The 16,390-nt window shown below is 36.3% G+C and overlaps 3 protein-coding genes across 6 annotated transcripts; all 3 read right to left on the bottom strand.

Annotated features, from left to right (window-relative positions):
* Nucleotides 1–312: 312 nt before the first annotated feature.
* susd4 (sushi domain containing 4) lies at nucleotides 313–6,430 on the bottom strand. Of its 4 annotated transcripts, none has more exons than XM_026285445.1 (9): nucleotides 6,323–6,430; nucleotides 5,621–5,785; nucleotides 4,150–4,353; nucleotides 3,266–3,439; nucleotides 2,952–3,143; nucleotides 2,342–2,533; nucleotides 1,330–1,474; nucleotides 867–1,252; nucleotides 313–751 (listed from the first exon to the last, which is right to left on the bottom strand). In XM_026285445.1, the coding sequence occupies exons 2-9, from the start codon at nucleotides 5,748–5,750 to the stop codon at nucleotides 714–716; spliced, it is 1,461 nt and encodes a 486-aa protein (XP_026141230.1). In that variant the 5' UTR covers nucleotides 5,751–5,785; nucleotides 6,323–6,430; the 3' UTR covers nucleotides 313–713. The 4 variants fall into 4 exon arrangements, with proteins under 4 accessions (XP_026141230.1, XP_026141231.1, XP_026141229.1 ...); XM_026285446.1 differs by lacking the exon at nucleotides 6,323–6,430 and adding an exon at nucleotides 6,219–6,301; XM_026285444.1 differs by lacking the exon at nucleotides 6,323–6,430 and having other exon boundaries at nucleotides 5,621–6,203.
* A 2,030-nt stretch (nucleotides 6,431–8,460) lies between these two features.
* Nucleotides 8,461–10,243, bottom strand: LOC113117057 (multiple epidermal growth factor-like domains protein 6). The gene has a single exon (XM_026285448.1). The coding sequence runs from the start codon at nucleotides 9,836–9,838 to the stop codon at nucleotides 8,777–8,779; it is 1,062 nt and encodes a 353-aa protein (XP_026141233.1). The 5' UTR covers nucleotides 9,839–10,243; the 3' UTR covers nucleotides 8,461–8,776.
* Nucleotides 10,244–12,277: 2,034 nt separating this feature from the next.
* cd93 (CD93 molecule) lies at nucleotides 12,278–14,514 on the bottom strand. The gene has a single exon (XM_026285443.1). The coding sequence runs from the start codon at nucleotides 14,089–14,091 to the stop codon at nucleotides 12,427–12,429; it is 1,665 nt and encodes a 554-aa protein (XP_026141228.1). The 5' UTR covers nucleotides 14,092–14,514; the 3' UTR covers nucleotides 12,278–12,426.
* Nucleotides 14,515–16,390: the final 1,876 nt, after the last annotated feature.

Below are 16,390 nucleotides of genomic sequence, written 5' to 3'. Positions count from 1 at the left end.
ATTTCATCTGCCTCTAAAAATGCAAATGTAAATGTAACTTTTATCTGCTCATGTTAGCAGTGGGGCTTTTTTCCTTTCCCAAATTACTTTAAAAAGTCATCTTGTTAGGGCTGTGCTTTGAGCTATATTTATGGTCTGTTAAAAGTAAATAAGCTTAAATGTTTGTCATTAAGGTATATAGTCCAACGTTGCAGGCTATGTTGTCAGCTTGTCGTAATGTATGCTGTGCACCTGCCTTTGGCTTGTACCTAGGTTCATCCAAGGTTCACCTAGATGAATGCACTGAACTTAAATCAAAATAAACCCAGATGTAAAGTTAACATATTATTTATTTAAGAAATAGTCATCATTGTTACAGTCCATTTGAAAGCTGGCCAGAATGCAGCGCGATTGCCAAGTGAAAGTCACAAGAAAAATAATTTATAATACTTTAGATGCCATTATTGTGGGAAAGTTAAATCAACAATATGCTATGGTCTAATGCATAGTTCTTTCATGAGCAGGAAATGGGGATTTATTTAGTTTTTGATTATTATTATTATGTTTTTTATTGCCTATCCTTCCCTGGTGTGCTCTTCATTAAATATAAATGTGCAATAATTCCTTATGAGCAGTAATTTTTTGTTGTTCAACAAAATCAGAAACGAACAATGAAATAACCAACAGTGGAGTGAAACAATCTCAAGTGTCCCATTTTCAGTTAAAGGTAACAATCAGCAGTCCGCTTCACCATCCTCCACGAGAGGAATTTCTGGAAATTCAAAGCAATACAATTGGTAAGGATCTCTGAATTTATAGATGCTACAAATGATATGATAAATCAGTGTGTGTTTCTACCACTAGGTGGCAGCAGCCTACAGCCTTACCATCGGCAATGTCGATGCTGGGGCTTGTGGAGGCGGTCTCCTCCATAGAGGTGATGGCATTGGTTTTCTCAGACATGTTATTGAGTCCACCAGCATGGGAGGAAGATGGCTGTATGCCTTGAAAACATTCTGATGTGTCCGAGATGCTATCACAGGTCTCAGCCTCACCAGTGTCCAGTGGCACACTATTCTGACTCCCTGTATGCCCTGGATATGAAGGTGGGTTTTGTTCTTCTGAATGCTGTGAGCTCCCCATACCAGCAGGGGACAGATCGTTTGGGGGCTGACAGAAGGTACCACTAACAGCCTCTTCATAAGAGGGAAGTGGCACAGCAACACCATCTACAACCAAGATGTTAGGATCACGGCTTTCATCCTGCTCTTCACTGAAAAAACAAGAAATTTGTTTTACTGATTAAGTTAAGAGTAGATCTAAAGTGTATGCTTCTAATGTTGGCCGTACCTTGGACTTTGCTGGGATTTGCATTTGAAGTGGAACACCTTGCCTGTGATCACTAAGAGCAGAGCTAGCAGCACACTAGTGGCTGTACAAGCCACTACTTTCCATGTGGTTAGAAGAGAGTCTTGAAAACCAGGCCAGGTTGTCTCTGTGGGAATAAAGCTCTGCTTGTTAACTCGTACAGCTAAGTTTAACATTCTGTCTAGGATAGGAGATACGATTCGTTTTAATATGAAGGAATCAAATTATTTTAGACATTTATCTTACTGACCCCCACATTTTCTGAAAAAAAAAAAAAAAAAATGTATATAGAAGATTTTAAAGAGTTTTTGAAAGTCTTTTATGCTCAACCATGCTTCATTTATTTAATAAAAAAATACAAACAGTTATACTGTGAATTATTATATAAAAAAACTGTATATGCAGTATATGTTATAATGTAATATATTTATGTGATGCAAAGCTGAATTTTCATCAGCCATTACACCAGGAATAATTTCAATATAATGATTTGGTGCTCAGGAAACCTTATTATCAATGCTAAAAACAGTTGAATGTATTTGTGATTGTTTTCAGGATTTTAAGAGAATAGAAATTAGTATTTGAAATATAAACATTTTGTAATAATGTAAAAAATATATTTAATTGTGTCTGTATATATATATATATATATATATATATGTAGAGAGAGAGAGAGAGAGAGAGAGAGAGAGAGAGAGAGAGAGAGAGAGAGAGAGAGGGAGAGACCATGAGTGTGCATAAAACTAAATAAGGTCAGTAAATAGGTCACTTTTTATAGGTTCATTAAGGGATACTAGAAAATAATATTAATATATATATAAAATGAAATAGTTTATGCATATTTAACTGGGGTATCAATTTCAAATCTAACGACATTATTATAAATGATTATTATTTCTCATTGCACAGTCTTTGCGCTAATGTGCAAGGTTCATCTGATTATGATATAAAATTGTTTGTAATTTTTTATTGAAAAGAATGCAGGCTAATTTACCATCTTTGATGCAGTATAACTGCATCTGTGGAAACCATTGTCCGTACTGGCAAGTGATGTACTTGTAGTCATTCGCTAAAGAGTAGCCAGGATAACAGTAATATTCTACGACCGTCCCATGAATGTAGCGGTCACATGGCTGTGGGTGGCACATGTAATCTCCATGTTCTATCATCGGGGGTAAAGAGCATGCTGTAAAACACCAGAGACACAGAAAAATCTGATTATTGATTTCCTTTCCCTGAATCCCAGACCACATTTTAATATTCGTCCCTTTACTTGTTTACACATTCCTAAATAACATAATTAAGTAATATTCTTTTTACATTACATTTTGCAGATTTTATAAGTAGATTTCAAATGTTTACGCAAAATTGTAGCTTTTTTACGTGTCTTTCGTTAAGAGAAAACTAAAGTATATAAACTTTACCCATAAGTAGTTTTCAGGGTGCAATAATAAAAAATTTGTAAAAAGATTTGTAATTATAAAATGAATCTATAAAAGATAATATTAAAGATAGACAACATTAAAAACCAAAATAAATAAATATTGTAATTACAAAATTATGTCTTCTTTAACTTAAAGCTGCTAAATGATACTTCTATTCACCCTCAACATCAAGGCACCGGGGTGGTGTGTTCGACCAGATGAGGTTATACATGCATTCCAGAAGTTCAGGTCCCTCCAACTTGTAACCAGGAAAACACTGGTAGTGGACCACAGTCCCAACAGGCACAGAGAACTCTGTTTCCGAGATGTTCATATAACTGTGTGGAGGTATCAGCGGCCGGAGGCAGCCTGCTGAGACAGAGGACAGTGCATGAAACCCTCTCCAGATGTAAACTATCCTCAAGAGTGTGGAGTTTATTGAATTACAGTCAGTTACACAGTACATAATTGGCAAAAAATGGCTTGTATCAAACCTTGACAGGTTGGCTGATTATCCCATGTCCCATCTGCCTGGCAGACTGATTCCATAGTTTCTGTGTCAGGGTATCGGATCTGAAATCCCTCATGACAGCTAATAATGAGGCTGTCACCAGGCCTGTACATCTTATTTGTGACATCAGCATCCTCGATGAATGGAGGAAGACAATCTTTGAAAGATAGAGTAGCTACATAAAAAATGCTGCGACACTGTAATTCGATTAGTTAAGCAATTATTAAAGAGTTAAAGAATTTAAACATTTATAACCTCTTAACCGTGAAAATGCATCCAGACTTAAATTGCTATGGTTCGTGAATGCTTTGGAAGACCTAGGCTTAATCTCCTTTTAAAGAAGACAATCAGCAGATTATTGCTGAAGACAAACATTTAAAAAAATTACGTTTAAAAAGTTATAAAAGTTTAAGTTTACTGTAAAAAAGTACTATATGGTATGTTTTTTTTATTTTTTTATTTAAAATAAATATTTTGCCAAATATTTTGGAATCTAAAATTGCTATCAAAGCCATGTGTCTTAATAAGTTATATTCCAAATTTGAAGTTGACATCACAAAAAAAAACTGATATTGTTTAGGCATTAAAACAAAAATAGACACAGAGTTTTTATTAAATTTTTTGATGCAGTTTTTTTTTCTGTCACAAATACATACATCTAAGCACCAAAATATGAAACCTTGAGACTCAACAATATTGGTTTTGAAAAAGATTAGAAAATATTTTGATGATAAAATATTGTAGCAAATTTGGTAATGTGACACTTGACACCATTTACTGGGGTAGGAGCCTGCTAAAAGGATTTAAAGAACCATTTATCGCTATCAGGACGCTGATAATTAAAAGGTTAAGATGGGGTAGCCTCACCTTCTGAAAGGCACACTGGTTTAAGGCTTGGTTTCCAGCCTACTGATCCGTTATGGAAGCGCGTGCAGATAATCTTGGCTGGCCCCTTTAAAGTATAACCATCCACACAAGAGAACCTGGCCACAGAGTTTTCAAAGAACACACCACTGCTTGGAGTTCTGGTTCCATGCTCAGGAACACCGGGATCCTTGCAGAACTGCTCCACTAAAAGTTCACGGGGAAGAACAAAATCATGTATTTAAAGCAAAGCTTGTGTCAATATCTTGGTATAGTCTTTGGTCCATGCCTCTCAAAACTTTAAATTGACAAGACATCCCATTTTGGTGACTGCATTAAATAGAATTGAGTGATTTTATAAACATAGGCAGTATATTAAATGCTAGCAAAATGTCTACTTAAATGTTAACGTTTGTAAAAAAAAAAAAAATGTTATGGTGAAATAATGGTCCACTGTAATTCAGCATAACAGATATTTATGTAATTTATGTCATTTCTGTCATTTTTTATTAAAATGATTAAAAACGTCTTGACGTCTTAATTTTTATTTATTTATTTATTTTATGTTTGACAGTCCTTATTTTTGAGAACAAAAAATGAAACGGCAAAAAAAAAAAAAAAAAAATAATAATAATAATAAAAAAACAATAATACTAATAATAAAATAACATTTGATATATATTTCTGGAGAATTTAAAAAAAAAGACTTGTTCACAATAATTGTTTAGCCACCCATCATCCTCAATTTATTTTTAAGCAATTAATAAACATTATAAATGTCAATTATTATTATTATTAATGAACTTCTAAAGGTATGAAAACACTCCCTGTCTGGTCAGTCATGGCGATTCTGCTTATTCATATAAGTTACCAGTTCAGTAACTTAACATGCATTATGATCACAAAATAATAATCAAATCCATAATGAATATGGAAATGTGTTCTTTCTTGTTTTATTATTATTCTTTCTATTTTTACATACAGTCTTGCAACTACTATCACCTCAGGAGGTGGTGAGCGCATGATAGTGATGTCACCCGTAGCTCATTTCTGTTGGGTGAAAGTGTTACAACTGTCACTGTAGTCTCTCCAACATCACACTCAATATGGCATTTGCATTCTACCTCAAAACACTTTTCTGCTGAGAGGTTAGTTTTACTCAGTGTTACATAAATATCACCTTTATAAAATGTTATTATAGACTGGAGGTGCCCTAAAGATGATGTCTGGAATTTTATGAGTGTTGTTCTCGCTTGTTTTAAATGTCCTGCTTAGTCATGACCAAAGGTTATTCTATATAGCCTAGCTACTGTAAAGCAGCATCGTCATGGAGGAACAGTTGTGGCATAATGGAACAGAACCTCTAATGAAGATGATGGGCCAGGTTCTTCAGCCAATTTCAGCGTGTAACCACAAAGGAATTAAGCCCCGCATATTCGTATCAATTCTATAATTGCAGTTTTTATGCTCTTACCTACTGTGTTTACAGGAAAGGCGGTGACCAGAAAAGGAAGGAGGAGGAGGATAATCGAGAGAACAATCTGGATGTAGACAGGATGTCCAAACGCAGAATTCTTGCCTTCTTTATCACCATGATGAACCATCTTTCACTGAATAAAATTCATCGGGTCACAATGCTCTGAAATGATGATGACAACGACAAAAAAGCTATGTAAAACGTGAAAATATGAAATCTGTTAGGATTGCATCATGGATTTTCAGCCCTGCAGAATCTCCTCGCCGACGCACAGGACACGATGAGCAGTAAATCCCCATTTCAGTTCCTAAATACCAAAACAGTCTTGTCGGAAACGCGTGTATCACATATCCAGCACGCATTATTAAGCATTATTCAAATGTCTTAGCCAGATCAGAGTAAGGCTCGCGCGACATAACGATGCTGTCTAAATGTAAGATGATCAAGATGATGATGTCAAATGCGTCATATGCGTCACTGGTCTACCTTTCCCCGTTGAAAACCAAGGTCCACTAACACTATGCTGCTGTTTTAAAAATAGTGCTCGCTGTTTTCTAGACACACACACATGATTTCTTCTTAAATCTATACCCACTGATGCTGTGCATTAAAAATCAGTTCTGCCGGCGTCTCTCTCGCTCTTTTTTTCCTTAAAAGATAGTCGAACCGATCTTGATAATAAATGGAATAATAGCGTACTTCTGTTGTAGATCCGTTCTTCACTGGAAAGTATTGAAAGCAAAATTATCCCGCCTTTGGTGCTGCATGGCTATCTCGTGATGTGTTGATGAATTATTATACAGGTCAAAGTACTAATGTACTGAAGTAGGCCTATTATGAGTAACAGGGAAACAACGTTTTTAGACAGAGGAGTACCTGCCAAAAGCAAGCATAACAACACAAAAAGTAAAAGGTAGATATTTGTATGAAAATATACAACAATTGAGAACTTTTTGTCCCTATTGGAGCAGTCCACATTGAAAGTTGCAGTGTTTAAAATAGGCTACAGTAGCATATAGAGTGCATCTCATTCTCATGGACTGAAACAGATCTGCAGCTTCTTGCTGTGAGACAGGGATCCTTGAATCTGGACCACGAGATCCACTTTCCTGCAGAGTTTAATTCTAATCCCTGTAGCACTGTCTGAGGCCTCTTACATTACAGACACTGCAGTTTTGTTGCTCTGGCCACATCTGCAGCAGTAATATGACATGTTCATGAAGGTAATCAGAATCCATAGGCATCTCTTCTGGTGTTTTCAGAGGCAGTAGAAAGGTCTCTTTAATGTTCTAAGTTATTATATTGCCACCTAAGTGTCTTAGGGACAGTTTCAGGGGTTTTTTTTTTTTTTACGCAAGTATACAGACCTATTCCTTTTATGGTGCAGTTTCATTAACAGACAAATCACCTGATAGTTAGCCACTGAAATAGAATGGATCACTGGCAAACATAAATACTGTGATTATTTAGGCTATTAGAGAACTTTATATATATATCACACAACTAAAAAGCATTCAGTGTTTAGTTGTAACGTCATTAAGGTTGTTGACAGTTAAATAACTAATGGCACCACACGTAATTGTTCTGCAGCAGATCAATCTTCAAGGTTTGCAAAGAAAATTTCCCATAATAAATGCATCTCGTTTATTTAGGGGGCATCCTACAAAAATATAAAACAGCTGTTAGTAAAGATGTTTACCATGCAAAATATATATATATATATATATTTTTATCTCATCCATTCAAATGTATTGTCTTTAAAATTCAATAACTTGGTAATGTACTCCAGAACAATTTAGGTAAACAAAGCTAAACCAGCTATTCAGTTGGAAAAATCTTGTCAGATATCAAGGAATAAAAACTTAAGAAAAAATATGTAGGATAACATATGGGAACATATGTGACCCTGTAGATCAAAAATCAGTCTTATGTCACCGGGGTATATTTTTCGAAATAGCCCACCCAAAAAAAACCAACAAAATAAAAACCAACCTTGTAGATATGGATTATGCCCAAAATCACCGGGATATCAAGTAAAGATATTAAGTAAATTTCCTACCGTAAATATATCAAAACCTAATTTTTGATTAGTAATATGCATTGCTAAGAACTTCATCTGGACAACTTCAAATATGATTTTCTCAATAGCTAGGTTTTTTTTTTTTTTTCAAATAATTTTATCTCAGCCAACTATGGCCCTACCCTAACAAACCATACATCGGAAGTATATTTATTCAGCTTTCAGATCATCTGTAAATCTCAATTTCGAGAAATTTACACTTATGACTGGTTTTGTAGTCAAGGGTTACATATGTAAACAAGATTTGCTTGTGTATGTGTGTGTGTGTGTGTGTATGTGTGTGTGTGTGTTTAGTAACACCCAACATCCTACACAAATATTTGGCCTAAATGAGCAGCATCATATAATTTATTTTCATTAATACATTAATGATACATCAATTAATACATTAATTTTAAATTATGAGCACAATACTGCCAGATCAGTTTATATATACAAAATCCAGAAGGGGCAATTAAAGTATTGTAGTAGCATCATATAACAAACTCCATACAAACATAAGGCATCACATAGAAAATACAAAAATATAAACAAATATATAAACAATTGGACCCACTTTATATTAAGTGGCCTTAACTAAGATGTACTTACATTTTAATTAATAATTTAGCACAATGTACTTATTGTGTACATACATGTTTTTACATTGTACTTATATATATATATATATATATATATATATATATATATATATATATATATATAAACGATATGTAATTACATCTGTATTTAATTTCTGTAAATACATTTATAATTACACTGTTGACCTACACTTTACACCATAACCCACCATTAAACTTACCCATACCTCCAACCCTCTCCCTGACCTTACCCCTATCCCACCTCAATAGCAGCAAAAGTGTTTTACAATACAATATGAACACAATAAGTACATTGTACTTATTTTTTATGTAAGTACATAGTAGTTATGGCCACCTAATATAAAGTGGGACCAAACAAGTAAATACTAAAAAACAAGTGTAATTATTCACAGAATGTAGGCCTATACAGTCACAAACATATTGATATATACACAGAGACATTACCACCAGCTATCTATTTTAAGAAAACACTTATGTAACAGTTTTTATTTCCTTAGGTATACTTTCTTGAAACTCTTTATAATCTGGTGGATTGCATTCCTGTACAGTTGCTTTACGACTGTGCAGATAATTCACAAGTACTACTAGAGCAAAAACAGCCACTAATATGAATATTATCAGCCCAGCACCTGGGGTCGACAGTGTCCCACTTGCTATAGAATTATGTGACGATTTTCTGAATACTTCACCATCATATCGACTAGAAGCAAGAATGCATTCAGTTCCATTAACGAGGATGAACGGCTCGTAGCAAGCACAGCTATAACTTCCTATCGTATTTAGGCACATCTGTGCGCAGCCTTGATTTGATTCACATTCATCAATATCTTCGCAGTTTTGTTGGCTTCTAATGAAACCAGCCGGGCACCAACACGAGTTTCCAATCAACGTAGCATAACATATCGCTTCACAAACTCTCGTGGAGCAATAGAAATCACAGCGGCGTGGATCTCGTGCATTTGGACGGAATCTTGCTATACACGAACACCTGTATCCAGATTCTAGAGGAGTACATGTATGTTCACAGGGTCCAAGCATACATTGCTCATTATCCAGAACGACCGCATTTCCTTCGCAAAGATCTCCTTGAGAGTCCTCGCACAAAAACCCATCCAGTTTGTCCGTGCATGGTCTCGGTGTCCGCATTCCGTCGCTGGAGACAGACACGCAGAGTGGGGCGCACCATGTTTCTTCGGTCTCCAAGTTGGTGAATTCCGTGATCTGTTCGCCTTCGCGTAATGTGCTCGTATTATTTAAACACTTGTCGCTTGGTAGACGGAGTCCGGTCCAGAAGTGTCCGATCAGGTTATTAAGGAGATAGTTGACAACTTCATTTGATGCATTCGACTGGATATGCTTAAATAACTGACCGCCCTCTTGTCTGCAATTCTGCTGAGCCGTTTGAAAGTCCACTGACATTTGGTAAATTTTTGCACAGTGTTTTAGATCTCGTGAACAAGCACAGCTATATACCATTCCAACGCACGACGAAATGATCACGATGCACAAAATCGTTTGTTTATGAAAATCCATAATATTTTGTTTTTAAGTGGTAGCTACATCAACTTGAACTGAATGAGGATATGGCGTTGAAAGCTTCGAATATTTCTACAGCTTGAAACCCCATTCCGGACATAAAGGTAAACAGGAATCTCCGCGCGAGGGAGCCAAGAACTACTCCCGAGTGACTGGTCACGTACAGTTTGATGACAGTTTGATGATGCACGCACTGCGCGTTCTCTGAAACGCACAATGATCTCGACGAAAAGGACGCGTGAATAGTAGTGGTTGTGGTCCCAACAGTTTAACGTTCACTGTCAAATTATCACCCCCCGATAATCAGTACTGGTTTTACCCCCAGTCCGTCGCCCCTGGTTGTGATTTTTAGTCTTAGTGGGTGTACAGCGCTCTCTCCACCCACTGAACCCCCAACTGCTCCCCGAGTGCCACAGAATACTGTAAATGGGCTCCCCACTGTTCCAGTTGTGTGTGTAAGTGTGTGTGTGTGTGTGTGTACACCTTGGATGGGTTAATGCAACAAATATTTAGATTGGCACAAATTAATTAAATTGGCATTTATTCTAAATTTTGCCTTTAACGTAAATAAACGTGCAAACAATATACTTGCTCTTGTGAATTTGTTTTGATGTTAATTACATTGTGCAAGCTGTCTCTTTAATACCACATGGTTTATAAACATGTTGCTGCTGATTGGGCTGACATGCTTGACACACACACACTGAACAAGAGAAAATGTTGCCCTTCTCAAACCCCATTGCAAACCGTTTTCAGAGTGAAAGTGACATGACATACAGCCAAGTATGGCGACCCATTCTCAGATTTCGTGCTCTGCATTTAACCCATCCTAAGTGCAACACACACACAGCAGTGAACAAACACACAGAGCAGTGGGCAGCCATTTATGCTGCGGTGCCCGGGGAGCAGTTGGGAGTTTCGGTGGCTTGCTCAAGGGCACCTAAGTCATGGTATTGCCGAGACTCGAACCCACATGGGTTAGGAGTCAAACTCTCTGACCACTAAGCCACGACTTCCCTTTATAGCAAACGTCCACCACAAACATGCCCTTTGCAATTTCTTATTGTTCTGCTTATATTTTTATATATTCACAGCATATGTTACAGTCCATGAAGGATTTTTTTCCATTCAACAGATGCCTATTTAAGATGAACCCTGAGAAGGGATCGAAAGTGGAGAAGTCCACTTTGAGAAAGAAATCGGCAGTCAGTCCAAAGGTTGTCAGAGTGTCAGATCTTCCTATATTGCCAAGCAGAAATTCTTGGCAGTGTCAAAGACTTAAAATACTTGCTGATTATTTGGTCTCATGGTTGAATAATTTTTTTGTCATGCCTCATCTGCTGTCAAGATGAATTAATCTGTTCACATGTGGTTCAGTTTTAAGGACAATTTAATTATTATTTGTAATTTGTTTACCAAACTTCTATATTGTTAGAATTTTGAACAGTTCATTTTAATTTTGTGTTGTTGCAGTTATGTTTCTATATATATATATATATATATATATATATATATATATATATATATATATATATATATATATATATATATATATATATATACTGTTGCAGTTATGAACAAACTGAAATGGTATATTGTTGCAGTCACGATCGTTTGTAGAAAATATTTTTTATACTATTGCAGTTATGGACAAATTATTGGAATATTGTTGCAGTTGTGCTATAATCTATTTACTGGAATATCGTTGAAGTTCTGAACAAAGAATATTAGTAAATTACAGTCCTGAACAAACTGTATTGGTATATTTTTGCAGTCAAGATGGTTTATTCTTGCAGATATTTCACTAACGGCTGATTATTTGAATTAAAGTACCTTTCAAACTTGATGTTAATTAAATGGTTTTTACTTAATTTTCCACGATATTTAGTTAAAAAATCCTATTGAACATTAAAAATGGAAGAAAATACAGAAAATCTCAGTAAAAATTTTATTTTTGAATTACAGAAAATTACTGTTATTTAATGTGCCGTTATATTACGGTATTTTTTAGGCATCCCATGTAACAGCCATTATACTAAAATTTTACTTCGACAAGCCAAAAACTGTTTTAAAGTAACTGGGTGCCTCCTGTGTGTTTCTTTTTTTCATAGTCTGGCAGAAATTATGGGTGGTTTCAAAATATATGGTCACATGACAATAAAAGTGAAGTGTTGGCAACATACAGGGGGTGGGCTCATCTTACCCCACTCCCCTACATTCTGTAACATTCCACCATTATTCCATTACCAGAAAGAAATAAGCTACAATGTTTACTATACAAACGTTGCCCTTTTCTGATAATATGTGACATGGGCCCATCTTGACATTATCAGCTAAATAATTATGAAACAAACCAATTGGTTTAACAGCAAACAAAAGGCTATAAAACAGAAATGGTGGTAAAAAACGACTACATAAACACAAATAGTCTACAACTTAGTATCCAAGTGTGGTTTTATTGTTTTCACTAATCTGTCCAACATTAGAAGTCAACGGGAAAACACAGCATTCGAGTAGGATAAAATAACATTTTAATTGGATGCTGACAGAAAATGAACATTGATATTTGGGCTTAATTTAATCATTCAGTTGAATGTTGCATTTTTTTTCTGCTCTTTGTCCAATCCAGATGAAACCCAGCAGTAGTTGTCAGCAGTGGATTTTTTTAAAGCGGCTTGTCTTGACCGTTTCCATCGGTAGACGACAAAGACTGACATTACCACAATGACCACAGTCAACGGGATAACCGAACCCAAGACGCACAGCAAAATCCAAGGACTTCCGAGAAAACTTTCTTTGCGTTTACTAAAGTCCGTTTTTGCAACTGGAGTGGGGTAGACTGTTGTCGGTCCAAAAGTGACCGGAAACTGATTCAGTTTAGTGATGAACGCTTCTCCGTGATCTGAAGATGGAGAGTTTTGTGGTTTCTCAGCGGGATCCGGGACGCAGCTGATGCCATTTTTAGCCAAAATGAGGTTTTCCCTACAGGAACATTTAAAACTACCCAAGGTATTAACGCAGATGTCTTCACACGGTCTGCTGATACATTCATCGATATCTACACATATATCGGTATCGTTTAATGCTGGGCTGTAACCTGCGTGGCAGTAACAGTAGAAAGAACCCTGTGAATTGAGACAGCCCTGTTGACATCTGAGTTCAGTGCATTCGTCCACGTCTTCACATTTGCCAGCGACAAACCTGAAGCCGGGATTACACTCACAAAAATAGCTTCCTGGCGTATTGTGACACCTGTTTTCACCGCAGATAGGTTTAAGTTGCTGACATTCATTGATATCAACGCAACTGACGCCGTCTTCAGCCAAATAAAATCCCTCCGCGCATGCGCATAAAAAGCCAGTGGCAGTCGGTACACACTTTGATTCGCAAGGTGAATTTTCGCAGTTATTTCTGAGCGCACAACTCACTTTATCATCCATCAGGTAATAACCTTCATGACAGTCACAACGAACACCTCCTTCTGCAGTCTCAAAACATACGTGTTCACAGCCTCCGTTATTGCAGGTTTTATTTCGTGCGCAAAAACTCTCTGAATTTGTCCAGCCGAAAAGACCGTTTTTGTTGTCACAAACTGATAAAACATTTTCTGCATCTTCCGACCCGCCGCACTGTATTTCAGCCACTGTGCCTTGTGGTAACATCGCTAACCTTTCATTAGGATCGAGCGGTTTAGATAAGAAGGGAACTCTGTATTTGACATCTCTTGGGTTCTCCAGCACTACCGGTTTGCACATGCCTTTAAAGAGAAATTTACACATATAAAACGAGCTGTCTCTACAGGAGCCATCTGACCACTTGAGATCATCTTCCAGTGAAATCGACACACATCTTTTTTCTGTGCACGTGCTAAAAGGTTTCCTTTTCCAGTTGGAATATCTGGAATCTGCCGGCTCTGTTGTCCATCTGAAGCCGTGTAACTCAGAGGAACCAGTGCAGTGTCCTCTCTGCAACGAAAGTCCGATCCAAAGTTTCGAGCTGAGGATACTGAATTCCTCTGCTGCTAAAAGAGCCGATTTGATGCTCTGAAGTTCATTTTCGTTTCTCATAGTAACCAATTTGCCGCCATTTTTGATGCAGTCTTCTGAAGCATTATCAAAACGTCTCTCCTCCAAATGCAGCGTAAGGCAAGCCTCTTCGGTGCACGTTGTGCTCACTCGATCGGTCCCGCCAGCGACATAACAGGACAACATCACCAACAGTAGGCGCATCATCCCGTCAGTATCATTCATGTCAAAACTACTCGCTTTGAGGAGAAAATATTCAGTTCATCTCAGAGAATGGAGAAGAAATTCTTCGTGTCAGAACAGGACTCGAACTGATGCATCCTGTTTAGTGGATAACCTCCAGAGGAAATCAATTTTAAGCAGCAGGCTTCATTTGTCTCTTCTCAGAGGAGTTCTAACCAAAAAACAACTGTCCAAGCTGCTTATTGTTTTCAGTACTTCCCCAGATGTTTCAGAAGTGACACACACACACCAGTACAGTTTTAGATGCACACTGATAATCTGATTTACGATAAGCGTATTTTATAGAGCAGACAGATACTTTTAGTAGCTCATCTTACGATACTCAAGTTTCACAATGCTAAAGTTTATCATGAAGAATCATATTCACATTATATTAACCATGAGAGATGACCTACTATATAATAGAGACTACAGAAACATTATTAAAAGTCATATAGCCTACTGTAAGTGCCCGGTCTAACCTATTAAAAAGCTGGCAAGTATGAGTCTTTAACAAAGAAATATTGATGTTCTTCTGTTAATAGCATTCTAAATAAAGATTAAACAATAACAAGGATCATTTGGAACCTGACAAGACCAAGAGAGAAGCATGAAACATGTAGAAAAGCATGTATTTTCATGGATTATGATTCACAAATTAAAGTTATGACATAGTGGGAACAATTGCTGTTGTAAAGATGATATTGTCAGTGTATTTATATTGCACATATTTCTTGATGAATTATTTTACTGATCTCATATAACAATATGTATACCAAAGACATCAAAGAAACCTCTAGAAATTAAACTAATATGAAACAAAATTACTTGTGAAATACCAAAGACATTTAAAAGGATAACATACAAAAATATGAACTAAATGTTTGAAACCAACATAAAAAAACATTGTTAGTATTTACAGCCCTAGTGACAAGTAGCCCCAAACTGAGATTGAAGACGGACTACATGGCACAAAAGTTAGTTATGTTTTCTTTTCCCTGTATTTCACACGGGAACAAACATGCAACATGTCATGTCTGTTGCTTGCCCGTTGCTGATAAATCTCGCTAACTATCACATCCTGTATTTGTGTTGAGCAGGACAACGCCTGTGTTTGAATGGCAGGAAATGACCTAAGACACCCGTCCGGTGGGCACTTTAGACCCAATGTCAACGTGAAAGAATCGGCTTATTTTTCTTAGTCACTGGGAATTGTGGGCTTTCCTAGCATTGTCTTTACAGAATTGGCTATGTTAGCATATAGGCCTATACGCATATTAAACTGTGATGGACGGATGTGAATGCTATTAGTGAGTCACGGCAGTGAAGTCCAGGCTCATAATCATAATTAGTACACATTTAGGGTTAGAACACAGATTAACCATTATCTCTCCCCAAATCTCTCTCTCTCCCTCTCTCTGTTTTAAAACAGAAATCTTCCATTGACAAAGAAACATTTGCTTTTGTCCCATGAGCTCTGATTCTAGTAGTCTAATAGTTTCCTTACTTTTTGGTGTTTATTTATTTATCAGGGATCCATAACCTCTTTAAAATGATTGCACAAAAAAGTATCACACACTCTTCATTTTTGTTGTAATAATAAAAAAAAAAAAACTAACCAAAAACTCATATAACAATTCATGGTGTACAAATATAAGCGAGCATAAATAGGCTATTACTTTCAAACTTTATTGTTAGATTTCTGTAACAGTTTATAATGGGAACTATTAAGTAACGTTCATTCCAAAAAACAAAAACAAAACAAGCAAGTCTCGATGTTTCATAAATATTCAAAATATTAAAGTTAAAGTATACTGTCACATTAAAGGATACTGTCATGAAGATATGACGATTACATCTGATAATGATGGGATTTAATATCAATGATTTAGTGTCAGTGACCTCTGCTGGAGAACTGGAGACATGGGCTTGTGTACATCAGTTTGTAAATCATTCAAACACGTTCGTTATAGCAAAGAAATAACACAGTGCAGCATTTTTTCTTGGGGATACGTAATTAATCTTTTTATATTTGTTGATAATTGTAGAATTTATTAAAAACGAAGAAGAAGGATCATGGACCAGTGACTTTAGTTTACAAATCAATATAAGATATGAAAGAAACTCGCAGATGGCCCCTCCAACCGAAATGGCTACATGATTGTGATTTTATCAAATTTATTGGAGAACAGATAGATATATTTTTTAAAGAGAATAAAAATGAAACGACAGCTACTATAAGGTGGGAAGCATTCAAAGCATATATCCGAGGTCAGATCATTTGTTTTACAAGCTCAAAAAT

Source organism: Carassius auratus, chromosome 17 (genome assembly GCF_003368295.1).
Source record: "Carassius auratus strain Wakin chromosome 17, ASM336829v1, whole genome shotgun sequence".
NCBI classification, from domain to species: Eukaryota; Metazoa; Chordata; class Actinopteri; order Cypriniformes; family Cyprinidae; genus Carassius; species Carassius auratus.
Note: the sequence above shows the minus strand (reverse complement) of the source record. Positions and strands in the feature narration are given on the sequence as shown.